The sequence below is a fragment of the Sinohyriopsis cumingii genome, chromosome 17 (genome assembly GCF_028554795.1).
Source record: "Sinohyriopsis cumingii isolate HCF-2022 chromosome 17, ASM2855479v2, whole genome shotgun sequence".
NCBI lineage: Eukaryota > Metazoa > Mollusca > Bivalvia > Unionida > Unionidae > Sinohyriopsis > Sinohyriopsis cumingii.
In genome coordinates this window covers 80,503,922-80,523,236 of record NC_142977.1, presented here as the reverse complement: position 1 = coordinate 80,523,236, position 19,315 = coordinate 80,503,922, and the positions used below count along the sequence as shown (strand labels likewise).

Sequence of the window (19,315 nt, the reverse complement as noted above, 5' to 3'; positions counted from 1 at the left end):
AGTGGATCTGAAGGAGGGAGTAGTAATGAATAATTGAATAAAACAAATTTTTATCAGCATTTCACTGATTATGAATTTTATTGTGGACTGATGTAATCAAACTTAAGTGGCAGATTAGAAAGGTAAAATTAGACAGTTTAAATAAGCATGTGTATGGTAAATTTTAGTCTAAAAATATGAAATATGATGCCATTTTAAATAATGATTTTATTGCTTTGATAAAATGGTTTACTCTGAATGTGCTGCAGCTACTCCAACAACGCTGACAGTCATGGTTCCAAGCACCACAACACCCGGAGCGACAACTCATAAGAGTGAGTAAATATTCATATGAAAGTAATATTTACAAACCAATGTGATTAACCCTTTTTATGCACACATTTATAATACTGCCAAAAACTGTAACAGGGGTTGCTATTTTCATGAAATTGACCATTTTATTCTTTTAAAAATAGGTAATTTTGTATGAAATTTTACGATTCCAACACATTTTATATGTTTGTATCGGGATAGGGAAGATTCTTCCCTTAAATAATATAAAGTTATATAAAAAAAATTTATTCAGGTTTTTTTTTATGTCTGAAAGTAGACTTTCCTCATCATAAAACATACATACAAGTTTCTATATTTCACACAATCCTCATTGAATAACTTGTATGAAACAATAATTTCTCTCCTGAGAATTTTGCAGACTCAGGGCTGTTTCATTTAACCATGCCTGGTACTCAGAAAAGTCAGTTTTTAACAATATCGGCCAGGGTACTTTGATTTCACAGAGTTCATATAAAATCGATAAAAAAAATCTAAATTGCATCTATGGGTGAGTACCCCACTTTAAAAGTGCCTGCCCTGGGTCCCATGTATGTTTTAATGGAACAGCCCTCATCATTTCTTGTGAAAAAACTTTTCTCCATAATTTTAGCAATTATTTTACCTTGGAGTTTAAAATTGTTGTCATACAGAAATCACCATGAAAATATGGCTTAAACTGGAAGAGAATATTTTTACTCATAACAATCAAGCATACTGTTAGCTTTCCATAAACTGTCTCATTGACCTGAATGAATCAAGCAGTATTTTGAGTAAGTCCGCAAGGAAAAATATTGACCTTAAAAAGTTTTAATAAGATTACTCTAAAGTATAATGGGTATTTGCAAGAGACCGCAAACATTTTCTTTGGCACATTTAGCTCAGTCTTGATAAGTGGTGCACATTCGTTAAGGAACACCTAGAACAGTAATTATGAACTATAAGGCTACCTCTTACAAATAATTTTGTCCAGCTTTCTATTTTATCTTGTCTAGAAATGGCATACATTGCTCAATTCCATTTCAGCATTGTCTTATGAGTATACCGTTCCGTGTTTTTGAAAAAAATACTGAGTCACATTAAAAATGATAAATACAAACCTTGAAAACATTAAAGCTCAGTTAATTTGCACAAGTAAATCAGTCTAGATCAGAAAAACTGAAAGTGTATATTTATGAGACCATGCTGAAATAAACTATTAATACATTGAATTGCTATACTGTGAAAATTGAACCTGTGAAATAAATGACTTAACAGTAAGTCCATGCTTTTCCTTTCAAGTTTTGTTGTTTCAATAGAACTATCCAACCCCTTTATTTTTGTCTCTACTTTCACTTTGTTATTTCCACTAGGAGTATCCAACTTATTTCATTGTTTCTACTTTCAGTTTGTGATGTTCCAATGGGACTATCCAACCCATTCATTGTCTCCAACAATCAGTTTGATGCTTCCACTGCCTATAACTATAGCTTCGAGGCCTTCCGTGGCAGACTTTACGAAGTTGCTGATATCACAGGAGGAGGGGCTTGGATTCCAAGGTAGGCTAATCAACTTTTGTGTTACAGCACAGCAGTAACATGCTTGCTTTGTACTTCTGTAGTCCTGAATTTGCTCGCTTTCAGATGTACCCATTCACAATGGTGGTTTAAACCATCATGTTCTGTTTCCTCCACAAATTGACGACCGTAAATCTGAATCCTTGAGAGTATTTTTGCAACATAGTGCTATCAATATGGTACGGTACTTTTGCTCTCCATCTTACTTTCGGCTTAAGCAATGCAGTAGAAGGCAATACAAGACATAGTATGTTATTTAAAAGAAGAGGCTTTTTAACAGTTGTTTTTTGAATATGGAATGTTTTAACTAATGAGAATATCAGTCCAAGATTGAAAGCAGTGAATGAGTCCTATAATATTAAGTAGAAATGAACAGATGTAGTAGATTCATATTTTCAGCTGAGTTGTCGAATCCCATGAGTTTGACTTTTTTGGATTTATGGATTGATTTTAACCAAAATTGACTGTACTGTATTAAACAACTATATTTTTTCTAGTCCTCAACATTTCAATTTTACAGGGATGAAAAACCTATAGTTTGCAGCTTTATCTCTTTATTGCCATTAATTTAATTTATCGAGCATGGTCATTTCAGCCCTTTTTAATGTTCAGTATTAATAATGTAGGGGGTGCTGTATACTTTGACAAGTGCTTTAAAATAATACAAAAATAGTTGATTAATACAGTACCAGTTTTAGTGTGGATAAAATAGTGCCCGATTGCTGGGATCTGGTAACAGTGCTACAACTGTATGCAATCAAAATTACTTCTAAAGCTCCTACCATATCACTATATTGCTGAAGACTGTCTGTGTGTGTGTGTGTGTGTGTGTGTGTGTGCATGTGTGCATGTGTGTGTGTGTTTTGGATTTTTAACGTAGCTTTAACATTGTTTCAGTCATATCACTACAATGTCTGCATTGTAACAGTTTATAGTGATGTCTAGCTCCGGGGCATCATGCCACAGACATGTAGCATGATGTCCCACCCAGTCACATTATCCTGACACCAGGCCAACCAGTCCTAATACTAGCCTCTTAATGCTGAGCGCCAAGCGAGGCAGCTGTTAGTACCATTTTTGTAAGTCTTTGGTATGACTTGGCCGGGGATCAATTCCACGACCTCTCGCATATGAGGCAGATGCTCTAACCACTAGGCCACCAGAGCTGTCTTGCTGAAGACTTGCAGAGCTAACATAACCTCAACTAATTCATATATAACCTTTTAAAACAGACCATTTTTTCATTGGTTGTTTGTCTGTTTTCTTCATTTGACTTGCATATTCAACTGTTTATGCAGGGTACCTATTCACAGCACAAAATACATAATGGCTCTAGTATATCGGTCTATAGACAGATACGGATGTAATAAAGATACATAATGTCTCATGTATATCGGTCTATAGACAGATACGGATGTAATAAAGATACAAAATGTCTCATGTATATCGGTCTATAGACAGATACGGATGTAATAAAGATACATAATGTCTCTAGTATATCGGTCTATAGACAGATACGGATATTGTGCAATAATACAAATGGTATGTAGTATATTCATCGGACAGTTTTGTTTTAGTAGTTAACGGTTTGTCGACAAACTGTACCAACTATAAAAGTTTCTTTAGAATTGCAAATAAAACTATAACCGATGTAAACAGTTGTTTCTTGTATATGGAATGTTTTAACTAATTCATATTTTCAGCTGAGTTGTCGAATCCCATGAGTTTGACTATATTGGATTTATGGATTGATTTGAACCAAATAAGAACTGTTTCTGTATTAAACAACTATATTTGTTTTTAGTCCTGAAAATTTTGATTTCACAGTGATCAAAATTCTACAGTTCGCAGTTTTTTTTATTTAAATTCCAGTTCCCAAGCTATTTATTCTCTTTTTTTTGATTTCAGACATGCTGATCAATTCCAGTGGGTACAGGTAGATTTCGGCTTACCAGAAAGGATTGTAGGTATTGTTACACAGGGCCGACAAGATATGCCACAGTGGGTTACCACATACACAGTCTCCTACAGCATTGATGGACAGAACTGGCAGGAGTACAGAGATGTAGGTGCATCTGTTTCAAAGATTTTCCAAGGCAATTATGACCAAAACACTCCAGTAATTGGAGATTTCGATCGTGAAATTATGGTCAGGTATGTAAGAATCAATCCCAAGACATGGTACAACACCATTGCTCTCAGATTTGATGTACTGTCTTGCTATGGACCATCAAGCCAGCAGACCACTGTGTCACCATCATTGTTCAGTGGACAGACACCTAGCTTGGCTCCAGGAATTCTGCCACAGAATTCTCCAGCTGCAGTACCAAATGCACTATCAACACCAACACCTGGTCCAACAGTTGGTATTCCTGGTTTTCCAGGAGCAGTGTTGAGTGGCCTGACACCAACTCCTGCCCCAGGTTCTGTTTCAGGTCAAACACCAACTGCTGCACCCGGGTCTTTGAGTGGAGTAACACCAACTGCTGTACCAGGGCTTCTCAGTGGTGAGACACCAACTGCTGCACCAGGGGGTATTAGTGGAAAGACACCAACTGCTGTACCAGGATCTCTCAGTGGGAATACACCAACCCCTGCACCAGGAGCTCTTAGTGGGAAGACACCAACTGCTGCACCAGGGGCTTTGAGTGGAGCAACACCAACAGCAGCACCAGTAGCTCACAGTGGAGAGACACCAACACCTGCTCCTGGAGCTCTTAGTGGGAAGACACCAACTGCTGCACCAGGGTCATTTAGTGGCCAAACACCAACAGCTGCACCAGGTTCTATACCAGGTGGGACACCTACAGCTGCTCCAGGCCCCATCAGTGGACAGGCACCTACAGCTGTCCCTGGTCAGTTCCCTGGACAAACACCCACAGCTGCCCCAGGTTAGATCTGATTTTGAAAAGCATTAAAACCTCATCACATCCATCACATATGTTTTAATAAGTGATACAAAGTTTCTTAACAACTATAACTTTTTGGTGTAAGGTGACCTTTTTATACAATTACCATACCATATTTTGTGTAACGGTAACATTCTGTAACTAAACTTTTCAATGTTTGCAGTTAGAAATCATAATTTGGGAAAGTTGGGGCTATCTATGTTTCAGTTACTTTTTCAAATATGTAAATTAATCATAAACCTTGAAATCCACAAATATTTTATATCACACAAAAAACAGTGAAATCACAGTATTTAAAGCACACAGGAACTCCTCATAAAATATGTTGTCCAAGCACCTGGACTTTTGTACTATTTACTTATATGTATGAATGGATGAATTAAAATTCATTCAGGCAGATTTTTTAATGTAAGTTCTTTATGCATTGCATTTATTAAAATGTTTATATCTCAATAATATATTTTTCTCAGTTTGTACTGAACCTATGGGTGTGGATAATGCACTTCTGGTGAGAGATTCCCAGATGACCTCCTCATCCATCTTGGACAGCCACTCGACAGCTGCCTATGGTAGACTGTACAACTCTTTTGGAGCATGGTCCCCATTGTGAGTATATGCATTTTCAGTTCATATGATTATAAAGCCAAATGAGATTATGGTATGGCCCCATCTGTATTTTTTTGTTTAAAATGTTTTTACTAATTTCGACAAAATTTTGCTGAGACCATTCTGGCATAAAAGACTTTAAACTTAATATAAATGATGCCTATCCACTGTCAAGTATGGATGCTGTTACTAAAATAAGAAAATCTCTAAACAGCAGCTGAAAAACTGATTTTTAATACTGAAATAAAACAGTTGATGCTGATCACCTGTCAGTAATTGCAGCCATTATTAAAAATAGAAACACCCTTATAATAACCTCCTCTCAAAGCTGCTCAACAGAATTTAAACCAGATGTGACGAGACTTTAAACCATATGTGACTTGACTGAAAGTATACTTTGAAATTAATACAAATGATGTCAGTCCACTATGAAATATTGGTGCCATTACTAAAACATAAAACATTATAATCTACTTTTTTACTGGAAAATGATCAACAAATCTTACAGAATTTGATAGTTTTCTTGGCATGGTTGTCTTTCATTTTTGCACAAATGATAATTTACTAAATATCGGAAAATCATCAAAGGAATTATCAAAACTCACCCAACGGAAATGGTACCAAATATGACAGAAATCATCCCTGAAGAAAGGCCCTATCAATTTGTGGATATTTTGAATTGCTGTTATTAATGATCTGCCATTATATGTGGCCACCATAACTAAAATTTAAGGTACCTTTGAAGGACTTCTGCCCCACCAACATTTAGGTAAGACTGACAAAACGAATCCTGGCATGAAAGCCTTGTACATTTGTCTGACCATCAACTATAGCTGCCATTACTCAAAGTGGAATAATCCTTTTCTAAAGCTGCTTGCAAAAATTAGACCAAATTTGATGAGAAAAATATGCTGGGGTGAAGACCTGTCACTTTTATATGGGATGAAGGCCTGTCAGGTGTATATTGGATGAAGGTCTGTCAGGTTTTTGCGAATAATTCTGATCCACCATCAGATAACTGCAGTAACTACTGAAAATGAAAGAAAAACATTAAATGACAGAACTTTACTTACTTTGACAGAAAACTTGCTGTTTTGAAGGTCTTTCAAGTTTGTATAAATGATGCCGTTTCACTATCAAACATTAGTCATGTATACCATTACTAAAAATTTAAAAATATAAATGACTCTCCTCAGAATCTATTTAATATAATTTTACCAACTTTTTCAGGAACATTTCTTTTATTAAAAGCCTTGCAGGTGTGTACTAATTACTCATTTAACTGAATGGACATACATGTCACTTTAGCTGGTGTTTACCAAACATGGTATAATCTTTAAAAAATAATATGTTATCCCTCAGAACTGCGACAGGAAAACCATGGATTCAAGTTGATCTTCTGCAGCCAAGGAACATTTCTGGCATTTTCACCCAGGGATCACCAACAGATGACAAGTGGATCACCAAATTCTACATCTCAACAAGCATTGATGGTTTCTCTTTCACACTATATTCTGATGAGGTTGGAGGCGCACCAAAGATCTTCACTGGAAACTCAGACCGTAACACAGTGGTTGAGAATCTCTTTAATCGCAATGTCCTGGCTCGTCATGTCCGAATTATTGCTGTTGAAGGTGCTCCACATGGAATTGGTTTGAGGTTTAATCTTCTTGGTTGCTATAGTGCCATACCTACTGCTGTTCCCTCAGTTGGTCCCAAAGCCACACCCACTCCAGCACCATACATGGCAGGAACTAGAACCCCGACTGCAGTGCCACCTATGTTACCTCAGATCATACCAGGTAAGCCCTTTAAATGAACCCATTACACATAATTTATTTTCAAAATGAAAGTTGAAGCTTCAAGTTTTTGAAAAATTTGTCTTTCAAATTACCTCTTCTGATGATTATCAGGCATTATCTACAGTGAAACACAGGCACACATCAGTGCTGTGGATGTAAGGAATATGTTTAGATAAAAGAATATATTTCATTATACTTTGTGTAATTTGTGTTTACAGGAAACCTGTTTATTATGGTTACTTATAAATAGCAGCCAGATGTATATTATATTTAGACAGAAACTGCAATAATTAAGAGGGGAGGATATACCATTTTCCTGATTTTAGTTTAAATATGAATCTGGATATCTTTATTACAGTATGTCAGATTGAGATGGGAATTGGTAATGAGCTAATTGTTGACACCTCACAGCTAACTGCATCTTCATCTTTGGACAACAACCATACTGCTACTGGTGGCCGTATGTCTTACAGTGGATGGATCGCAAGGTACCTACACTTTCTCTTCACCTGCAAAGCATAGACACAACATAGGTGTCACATTTATGCTCCAGTGATTACTATTAAGTTCAGTTTCTCTGGGACATTTGTATGTATAGTCATGAAACTCGATGTTCATATTCTACCAGTGAAGCATATGATACAAATACTGTATACACTGATATGTATCATATATCCATCTGTCAAGAAGCAAGATCGGCCATTGAATAATGTGACAGCAGATCTGGATTTTCACTGTTCGCTTCAAAATCATTGGTAGAATAAACAACATAAACTCTGATTTGAAAGTATGGTTTACCGTGTCAGATCAAAATCTACATTTCTCACACATATCTGAATATATCATGATCCAAATAAAAGACTATATTCATGATAATAGATCAGAGTCTGTATTCATGATGCACACCAGAATCATTATTTATTGAACAGATCAAAGTTTATATTTATGAGAGATAAGAGTGTATATTCATTTTGCAGATTAAAGGCTGTATTCATGATAATAGATCAAATTCTGAATTCATGATACAGATTGAGTCTATATTCATGATAATAGATCAGAGTCTGTATTCATGATACACACCAGAGTCATTCTTCATTGAACAGATCAAAGTCAATATTTATGAGAGATAAGAGTGCATATTCATGTTGCAGATTAAAGGCTATATTCATGATAATAGATAAGAGTCTGTATTCATGATACAAACCAGTCATTCTTCATTGAACAGATCAAAGTCGATATTTATGAGAGATAAGATTGTATATTCATGTTGCAGATTAAAGGCTATATTCATGATAATAGATCAAATTCTGAATTCATGATACAGATCGAGTCTGTATTCATGATACAGGTCATAGTCCATATGTATGATACAGATCAGATTCTGTGTTAATGACACAGATCAAAGTCTATTTTCATGATTCATGTTAGAGTCTATATTCATAAGACAAGTCAGAGTCTGCATTCCTGATACAGATTAGAGTCTATATTCATGATACAGATAACAGTCTATATTCATGATATATGTTCAAGTATATATTGATAAGACAGTCAGAGTATGTGCTTGTGATAAAGATCAGAATCTATATTCATAATTGAGCACTCTTGATGCATGATAAAGTTTTCCAATACTAACTGTGTTCAAGGGAGTCAGAAAGATGTACTGCTAAGGTTGAGTTCACCTGATACTGGGGTTCATTATAAATAGTATTACTATTACATGCTATCATGGGAGTGAAGTGAGGGACTGCTGTATCATATTTAGAGGTCTGTTTTGGTCAAATTTAAATTTAAAACATTATTTTATTACATGAAAGATTACATACTAGAATTAAGAGCACAGTATGGGATTATATTTTAGTGGCATTACATTTCTTCATTTGAAGTTATAGCTGGAACCTTTTCAGGTAATAACAGAGGACATTTTTATCATGATTTTCAAATTGTTTGAAATTATGGAAGTGAATGAATATATTTATTTGTTAAGTAAAATTTTATATAAATTTTTCAGCTCAAAGGATACAAGACCATGGATCCAGGTTGACTTCTTGGAGGTCAAAACAGTTTCAGGAATTAAGACACGAGGAAGCCAGGAAAGACCAGATTGGGTCAAGGAGTACACTGTGTACACAAGTATCAATGGAGTTGATTTTGTACCATACTCAGATAAACCAGGAGATGACAAACCCAAAGTCTTCACTGGAAATAGTGACCAGACTACAGTTGTCAGTCATAGCTTCAATCGTAATACCTATGCCAGATACGTTCGCATCTACCCAACTAGCATCCATGGAGCAGTTGCACTGAGTTTTGAGGTATTGGGATGTAATCCATCAGCTCCACATTCTGCTCCAACACCAGCTCCTGGTGTGACACCCACTGCAGCTCCCACTATGCTGAGTGGACAAACACCAACACCAGCTCCTGTAATAATTAATGGTGAAACACCGACTGCAAAGCCTCTTGTGAGTGGACAGACACCAGCTGCTGCACCACAACCTGGATCAGAGGGAAGCCCAACAGCAGTGCCATCGGGTGGATCTAACACACCAACAGTGGCTCCTCCAATTCCTTCATTTGAAGCTCCTCCACAAGGCTAGTATCTATTATTATTAAATTTACTTTTACCTTGGACCAGTTTTTATGGTTTCACAAAACTTTTGCACTGTTTGTGGAGTTTAAATCTGTAGGCAAACAGAATTGAACAATTTTAGGGAAACATTTTTTAATACTGTTTTGTTGCATGGTAAATAAACATTTAAATGTCTTAAAGTTATGTTAATACATTCAGACAAAAATAAATACAATACATCAGTTAATAAACTTATAGCAGAACAACTAACATAAAATATATATGGATTGTATTAATCATATGATAATGGGGTTCAGAAACTCCAAGGAGGTGCCAGATATTATCCATTTCCTTTTGATATTAAGCTGAGGTTCCCATTGGTCTGTAGGACAAAGCCTCAGTAGAGGTGAGTATGCCCTTGTGATATTAATATATCTGTGCTTATCCTTGGTCGTAGATATTGGTTTCTGTAACATTGTTCTGTTAGAAAGCAGTTTATATCTTAAATGCTTTAGCAATTGTTAATGTCAGTATCAAAGAAGGATAAAATTTTCCCCATCATTCTGATATATTGTAAAATTATCACAATTGTTGATTGATAGTGACAATGTCATAGACTTATTTGTGCTTTGCTTAAATTAACCATAATTTGAGATATTAAAGTATCAAATGGGTGAATAAATTATTGGGCTAAAATTATTAGCAGTGTATTTGCAGTATACTGACAGGGTGTACACATGTGAGTTTGTTTCATGTACCTTGCATGCAAATTTTGCAATGTGGTTTACACTAAAGCCATGGTACAAATTTTCTATGCAGATTCAATCCGTATACTTACATATTTTGCAGATAAATAGTTATTATTATTTGAATGTTATAACATATGCTCCATAAATCATCTCTGATCCTTACAGTAAATCAGTCTTACAATGCTATGAGAATCTTATTTGCATAAAAACAAGGAATGGCAGTATTTGGTGGGCTAGATGGGACAGTTTTCAATTTCTCAGTGTTCATCTCAGTTATTAGTAACTTTTGTTTTGTTAGTTTGAGAACATGCTTTTTTATATATACGTTTAATTTTTTCAGCTAATGCTATTCATAGAAAATGGAAAAAATTCTGTGAATCTAAGGTTAATACTATATTCCAAAAATATATAAACTTTTAAAACTCATCTATTTGTATTTGTTATTGATGAACATGTTACTTCTGTCATTCATGACTTTGCGAGTAGGTATTTATATATGGTTGACATTGTTTTCCTTCAATGAAGCCATATAATTTTTTCTCTTGTATAGTAATCTTTAATGCATACAAAATACATGTTAAACTTAATTTCAGAGCTGGCCTACATTATATATTTGCTTAAAGGTCAGGTCCAAAGGCAAACAGCATAGACTCTGATCATATAACAAACATGCAGATCAGGGTCTTTGTTGTGTGTTATACTAATTAATCCTAATAAACTACATAGGCCCATGGGTTGAAGGTTAAGCACTTAACAAGGACAGCCAGGGTTAGCTGCCTTAACTTTTTCTTTCTGAAACAGATTTATCTCCAGTTTCCTTCATGTGATATTGTCAATAATTCAGTATTTTGAAATTGCTGTGACAAATAGACGAAAAATCACTGTACAGTTTATAAATTTTCTGATAAAAGAAATAAATATCATCCCTTGCGGAACATGTTGTTTATTCACATAATTACTGCAAACCTGAAGAGTCATCAAAAAAATAACTTATTCATTACTTTCTTTCATTCTTGCTTTCTCCACAGTGTGTCTTGTTCCGATGGGATTGGAGAACCAGTACATTATAGTTGACAGCCAGTTTAATGCCTCGTCTTTCGCTGGTCCTGAGTATAAACCAGAGTACGCCAGAATTTATAACCAAAGAAGCTGGGCATCAAGGTAGAGTAGATGCTTTATTGAATGTTGGCTCATGTGCAAATAAAAGTCATTGAACCTTTTAGGAGTTACCGCCTTGTGCCAGAAATCTGTTGAATCAAGGATTATTATATGGAATGGAATGATATAGAAACAGTAAGAAACCTGCCGGGTGAGGCATTTTCAATGAGCAAACATCAGTTTACTCCCAGTTATGTGTTATTCCTTACAGGGATGTTAGCAAACAATGCCTGCCAAACAAATTACCACACTGATAAAATATAACACTTTTCCACATCACTTTCACAAGTATTTTGTGGTAAAGAAAGCAATGCAAACAAATTTATCACACTGATAAAATATAACACTTCTACATCACTTTCACAAGTATTTTATAGTAAAGAAAGCAATGCAAAAAATTATACCATACTGATAAAATATAACATTTTTCTACATCGCTTTCACAAGTATTTTGTGGTAAAGAAAGCAATGCCAACAAATTTACCTCACTGATAAAATATAACACTTTTCTACATCACTTTCACAAGTATTTTGTGGTAAAGAAAGCAATGCCAACAAATTTACCACACTGATAAAATATAACACTTTTCTACATCACTTTCACAAGTATTTTGTGGTAAAGAAAGCAGTGCCAACAAATTTACCTCACTGATAAAATATAACACTTTTCTACACCACTTTCACAAGTATTTTATGGTAAAGAAAGCAGTGCCAACAAATTTACCACTGATAAAATATAACACTTTTCCACATCAATTTCACATGTTTTTTTGAAGTAAAGTAAAGAAAAGCAATGCAAAATGATGTTACGATTGATGCCACACTAAACTGAACTGGTATTTTCATAGTGACTCGGTTTAGTGTCGTAGCTCGTATTGCATATCTTAATGGGGTCTGATTAAATTTCTGGCTAAACACAATTTTTAGAAATACTTATTGGTCCACAATATTGTGTGTAATGTTTCATGTAAAATATAACATTTATTACATGTCTGATGAAATCTGTGAAATGAATCGATTGATTTCTGGCTTTATGATCTTTGTAAAAAGACAGGCATCATTCATGTCATAAATTTCATTTGCAGTGAGCACTCCAGAGTCTATATTTAATTTAAAAATCGTAAATCATGAGGATATGCTGAATACCCCCCTGCCAATTTTGTTGTTGTTTTCTTATGTAAATTGTATAGAGGTTGATACAATTTTAATTTTGCATACTTTGTAGAACTGATGACAAGAAGCCATGGATTGAGGTGAATTTCGGAAGTCCAAAGCTTTTGTCAGGTGTTATAACTCAAGGTGAATTTGGCGGTAACCGATGGGTCACCCAGTACTATGTCTCCTTCAGCTTTGATGGACATTCATTTACTCCCTACTCCGACACTCCAGGAGACAACAATCCCAAAATTTTCGGCGGCAATAAAGATGAATCAACACCAGTTCGGTATTTGTTCAATCGTAACATCACAGCACAGTATATCAGAATTTATCCAGTCTCATGGACAGGCTCATCAGCTGCACTTCGCATGAATATCCTTGGATGCAATCCAAACAAGGCTAATGTTCCCACTGCAGCACCACCTTCTATTCACTCCAACACACCCACAGGTCATCCACAAATTGGTGATCTGAAAACACCAACACCAGTACCCAACATGTTGAGTGGAGACACACCAACTGCTGTGCCAAATATGCTTAGTGGTGGAACTCCAACTGCTGCTCCAAACATGCTAAGTGGAGAAACACCAACACTAGCTCCCAATATGTTAAGGTTAGTGCCTTTATAAGAAACACATTCTGCATATACAGTTTTATGTTTCATGTAGGTCAGTGCAATACTGATCACTGTTTGCAGTATTTTGAATTATTATATGCTCATTTTTTTCTCCGTTAACTTTACATTGTCAGAATCGTGCAGTATTACCTGATATTGAACCCGCACGCCAATACACATATAGCATTCACGTGCATAAAGGAACTGCTTTTTATTGTAAACAAACAATGGAATGCAGACGTTAGCACTTTTGATTTGTAAACAAATCATGTACACTCGCATAAGAGGCGCTTTACGTTGTGGTTGTTTAAATTTGTTTCTGAATGAACTGAAAGAGATGTTTCGTGGACTGCCACATACCAGCTGATTTGGCACATTCCACGTTGATACAATGTTTTGGATTTAGGCTAGCTACAGTATACAACAGACGCAAGAACAGGTCCTTACAAATAACACTTAAGTGACAAGTCATATACTGTCTTCTTTAGCTGGTAATAAGAATGGCAAAAAAATATATACTTAGTTTTACATCATGAATTTCCTCAAAATGTAATTTCTTAGTTTTTGCAAATCTGAATTACATGAGCCATGTCATAGGTTCTCAATCTTGATTACACATTTCGAAATTGTACTGTAATTTTGAATATAAGTGCAATTACATCCTCCTTACTGCGCTCAAAAGAAGTAAGCATTAAATTCCATTGCATCTTTTTGATAATTGCTTCAATTGAAAGATTTCATATTTTTCCCACATTATGAATTAAAACATTCAGTGACAGAAACAGAAACACATCTGCAGATGTCAACACGCTTTTCTGTAGCTTCTTCAATCTCATGTATCTGATGTGGAATTGTCACATACAAATCCAGTCCATAATCATAAAATTTCATAGAATCGAAAAAAATGCCAAAATCTGTTCATTCCAGATCAAATGGAAAAGTTGTTGCAATGCACATTCATTCACAATATGGCTCCAAATTTTAATTTTAACTAGACACGCCATTTTCTTTCGAAAGTTATGTCGAGTGCACGACTAAGTTCAGATTTATCTGGGCAGAGTTATTTGCGCAGTAATAATGTTGTTCTTGTGTAATGATGATTCTGCGCTTGTGTATTTAGTTTTGGAATACGGCATACATTCATTTATGTTGTTTCTTGTAGTGTATTTCGTTGACATAATTAAGCTTTAGGTAGAATTAAAAAAATGAGCATATAATATAAAGGTTACTGAAAATTTTAAGGATAAATTGTTTCCTCTCACACTAACACACTTCCTGTTCCTTATATAAATATTTGTAAGTTATTGCAATGAAGACCTTCTTTTCTTGCTTGTTTTCTTTATTTATAATACAGTTTGTAGGAATTGCATTATCATTTGATTAATGCATGTACATTACTATTAAATAGAGTATATGCATCTTTTGTTTATGAAGTGGAGAGACACCTACAGCTATTCCACCTAATGGAGGCTCTGGTATACCTACAGCTACACCAGGAATGTTTAATGGGGAAACACCAACACAAAGTCATCATGAAACTGTGACACCAACTGACACAGCTATTCCATTGTCAGGTCAGTGTATGAGAGTCATCACACATATTTTCTGAGGGGGGGTAGAGATACTTTGTGCTGCTAATATAATGGATTCACCATTTAAAAGAATGGTATATAACTTCAGTTTTTCTGGGTATCAGCTTTAATATTTAAAAATTGACATTGTTTGTAACAAAGCTATTTTTCCTCCATTTGGATAAAACCTCCTGCATCCAAGGGGGACACTCTAATCACTAGGCCAACGGAGCAGTCAGATAAAAAGTTTATATATATATATATATAACTAAAAGTGTTAGTTAGGTGGATGTACATGCTTGTGTGTTAATAGTTTTGAAAATAAATGCTTTAATTGAGAAGATGCATGTTAATGACTAGATGCTGTGAATTTATTAGGTCTAAATAATGAATTGTCACGAATTTGCAATATTTTCCTTGAAGTATGTGATGTTCCTATGGGTGTTGAAAACTCACTAATCGTTGGTGACAAGCAGTTGAGTGCATCAAGCAGCCAGGATACATTCCATTCTGCCTCTAGAGGACGGTTGTATTTAGAGAAAGATGGCAGCTTTGCTGGAGCATGGGTGCCTCAGTAAGTAGAAGTTTTAATATTTTGCTTGAAATAGTATGGATTTAAAAATGAATGGCATAATATTTTATTTAGAATGATAGGATATATTTTCCATGTTGCACTACTTTTTTGGATTTGAATATATTGAAACAAATAAAAACAAAGCACAAATAAAATACTGTGATTGCTTTGTATAAATATTTGTCTCTGTGGCTAAGAGAAGTTGAATTTATCATACAGCTTTTGTTTTGTTCCTCCTAAAATATTTAAGAAATAGACATCAAGATTGGAGATCATCAGAGCATTAAATTTAGATGGGGCTATTAGCAGAATTTGAAATTTCTGCACTAAAAATATATTAGGCATGCCACAATGCTGTGGATTTTCGCTGTAAAGAGATCATGTCATAATCATATTCCATATAGAGCTTGTCTGATGACAGATGCCAATATCCAGATATTCCATAGGGAATTCTTCTGGTGACAGGTAGCAATATCTAGATATTCCGTAGGGAATTCTTCTGGTGACAAGTAGCAATATCCAAATATTCCATAGGGAATTCTTCTGGTGACAGGTAGCAATATCCAAATATTCCATACAGAGCTTGTCTGATGACAGATGCCAATATCCAGATATTCCATAGGGAATTCTTTTGGTGACAGGTAGCAATATCCAAATATTCCATAGGGAATTCTTCTGGTGACAGGTATCGATATCTAGATATTCCATAGGGAATTCTTCTGGTGACAGGTAGCAATATGTAGATATTCCATAGGGAATTCTAATGGTGACAGGTATCTATATCCAAATATTCCAGAGGGAATTCTTCTGGTGATAGGTATCAATATCCAAATATTCCATAGGAATTATTCTGGTGACAGGTATCAATATCCAAATATTCCATAGGAATTATTCTGGTGACAGGTATCAATATCCAAATATTCCATTGGAAATTCTTCAGATAACATATATCACTTTCCAGATATTCTTCTGGGAGCTCTTGTGATAATATTTATCATTCCAGATATTAAATTCCATTGGAAGCTGATATGATAAAATAACATGTATCAGTCTCGATATATTCTTTGGAAAGAAAACAAGTTATCATAAACTCTCTGTGGAATACCTGTATAATATAGTTGTTTAAATGTCTTATCAACCAGGTATTTGTATGATGGTGATATTGGAACATAGTATAGCATTGAAGAAAAGCTGAAGACCCTGAAAAAATTAATGAGATTGATTCCCAGCTTTATCTCTAATAATTTAAAATAGTAAATAGTTATTCTAAAGTTGGTAAAAATGTTTGGAGTAGAGCAGTCATTATTTTTCTATAGAACAATTGGAACAAAAATAGATATTCCCTGCAAGGTATGAACATGTCTTTTGTACAAGTTATGAATGCATACATGTGATGGTGCAAAACATGTATGTGGTGTTACACAATGTCAGTCACACTTGAATTCAATCAATAGCACTCACTCATCTGTGACTGATTTCAGGGTCAGCAATGCTCGCCAGTGGATTCAGGTGGATTTCTTGGCTCCATATGCTTTTGCTGGTATTATCACCCAAGGTAGAGCTGATATGCCACAGTGGGTGACCAAGTACCAAGTATTCTACAGCAATGATGGTCGAAACTGGATATCAATCCCTGTTTCATATAAAGACAGCACACCCAGAATCTTTACAGCTAACACTGACCAGAACACACCTGTCACTAATACCTTCCAAGTTGTCATTGGCAGATTTGTCAGGTATAACTTCATCTACCTTCTGTAATCTGTGATACGATTATGTTATACCCAAAAAGATACATCCAGGCAATATCCCAATGGAATTCAGTACTAAGCATTGTCCATGAAATTTTGACATTTATCACCAATGATCAGCCTAATAATTATTATGTTATTCTACAAGACATCTGGAAAATAAGTAAGCTCTCATAGAAGAAGCATTCTCCATTGTTTCTTTATCAGCAGTAACACATATTCTTAAATGATACATCCATTTCCAACTGCTGCTGATGAGTTTCATGGTCATTGATAATCAGAGTAAACTGCGTTATTGCTTTTTCTTGTTGATTAAAAGTATGGCTTAGGTTATAAGTCTCATGTATGTGTACTAAAGACTGTCTTGCAGCAAAATAGCCTGCTTAGTTCTGTCATTTTACATGAACAGTTGTAGTCTAAGACAAAAGTTTAAAATTTATGAAAACAAAAACTTATCACAAATTGAGTGGTATGATACATTTCATCCCATACCTGAGGCCAACAACTCATGTCAGTACGGTATGTATAATCAAAACAGCCTGTTAGATTTTGCAAAATTGAAATAGCAGTAATAACCTTTCAGGGTCAATAATAGATAATTGCTGCAAATTATTACCACAATGTAACTGTAATCAAATACTTCATTTTATAGTAATGGAGACATGGTGTTGAAATCTTTAGCATATTCATAATATATAGCATAACATAACATAAGCATTGTTTTACATAATAAATAAAATTTTGGTTCAAACCTGAATGGTCAGTAAGAAGTAAAGAACATGAGTACAAACTTGTGTGTTGTTCATGAAATTAAATATGTTTACCTTACTTCATAGGATAAATCCAGTGGAATGGCATGATGGCATTGCACTTCGCTTCAATGTCATTGGCTGCAAAGCACCATCTTCTGTTATGACAACTATAGCAACTGTGGTATCAACAGGACCAGGTCTTAGTCCCACTGCAGTCCCAACCCCAGCACCCACAGCTGGGCCTACAGCTACCACCTGTGCTTACTGGACACCATGGAGCAACATTAATACTCCTGATGATCTTGGAGAGTTTGAAAATGTATGGGAGATGAAGAAAATGGTCACCATGTGTGAACCTACAACCATCCAGGCCATTGAATGTAGAACAGTAGGAACACACATCCCATACAATCAAGCTGGTGAGACTGATGTGATCTGTGATCTCAATATGAATGGTGTCATGTGTGATGCTTCAAAGCAAGCAGATGGCAAATGTATGGACTATGAGATCAGAGTTTTCTGTGATGATTGTTCCACAACACTGTCACCAATCCAAGATCAAACTGAGACTCCAACTTTTGCACCATATGCATGCCAACCCAAATGGTCAGGTTACATCGACAAAATGACTCCAACCTCAGACATGGACTACATTGAACATGAATTCATGACTGAGGTCGAAAAGAAGACCTTCTGTTCAAATGGACTGATTACAAGAATTGAATGCGAGACTGTTGCAGGCATTCCAGTGTACAGCAGTGGATCTGTTGGCACAACATGTAATGTGAACAGTGGTTTCACCTGCAAGAACAGTGATAACTTTCCAGTCCCTTGTGAAGACTTTAGGATCCGTTATTACTGTGATTGTGCTCGTAAGTTTTGAAGTACATGTACTTACATATTACTGTAATTGTGTCTATATTTTGGTGCATATGATGTATGATACATTATAGTGTAAAAAATTTACAGACAACACTTTCATCTTGATTCTGCTGGGGCCCAGTCATCCGTATCTGCATTTCATTCCACCTGTGTCCCATTCTACATAAACCTTTTCATGTGTCTTTCCAAGTGAAGGACACGTTAATTTTGGAAGTATTTCCCATTAAAAGGAAAGAAAAGGTTTTGCTGATGTAAATCTGTATTTTCACTACCAAAGAGCTATCTCCCTGTCACTTGAAAATGTAAAGAATAGCTACAAATACCATGGTTTTATATCTGATAATACATGCCAA

General features: G+C 35.3%; 1 protein-coding gene across 1 annotated transcript in view; it reads left to right on the top strand.

Annotated features, from left to right (window-relative positions):
- Nucleotides 1–19,315, top strand: part of LOC149779311 (uncharacterized) — a 114,801-nt gene that overhangs the window by 41,586 nt on the left and 53,900 nt on the right. The window contains exons 27-39 of the mRNA XM_089939930.1: nt 249–314; nt 1,697–1,847; nt 3,774–4,756; nt 5,245–5,380; nt 6,743–7,182; nt 7,541–7,670; nt 9,191–9,774; nt 11,529–11,661; nt 12,884–13,429; nt 14,867–15,006; nt 15,427–15,577; nt 17,059–17,313; nt 18,165–18,952. Of these exons, the coding sequence (XP_089796056.1) occupies nt 249–314; nt 1,697–1,847; nt 3,774–4,756; nt 5,245–5,380; nt 6,743–7,182; nt 7,541–7,670; nt 9,191–9,774; nt 11,529–11,661; nt 12,884–13,429; nt 14,867–15,006; nt 15,427–15,577; nt 17,059–17,313; nt 18,165–18,952 (4,503 nt within the window). The remainder of the gene's footprint in view (nt 1–248; nt 315–1,696; nt 1,848–3,773; nt 4,757–5,244; nt 5,381–6,742; nt 7,183–7,540; nt 7,671–9,190; nt 9,775–11,528; nt 11,662–12,883; nt 13,430–14,866; nt 15,007–15,426; nt 15,578–17,058; nt 17,314–18,164; nt 18,953–19,315) is intronic.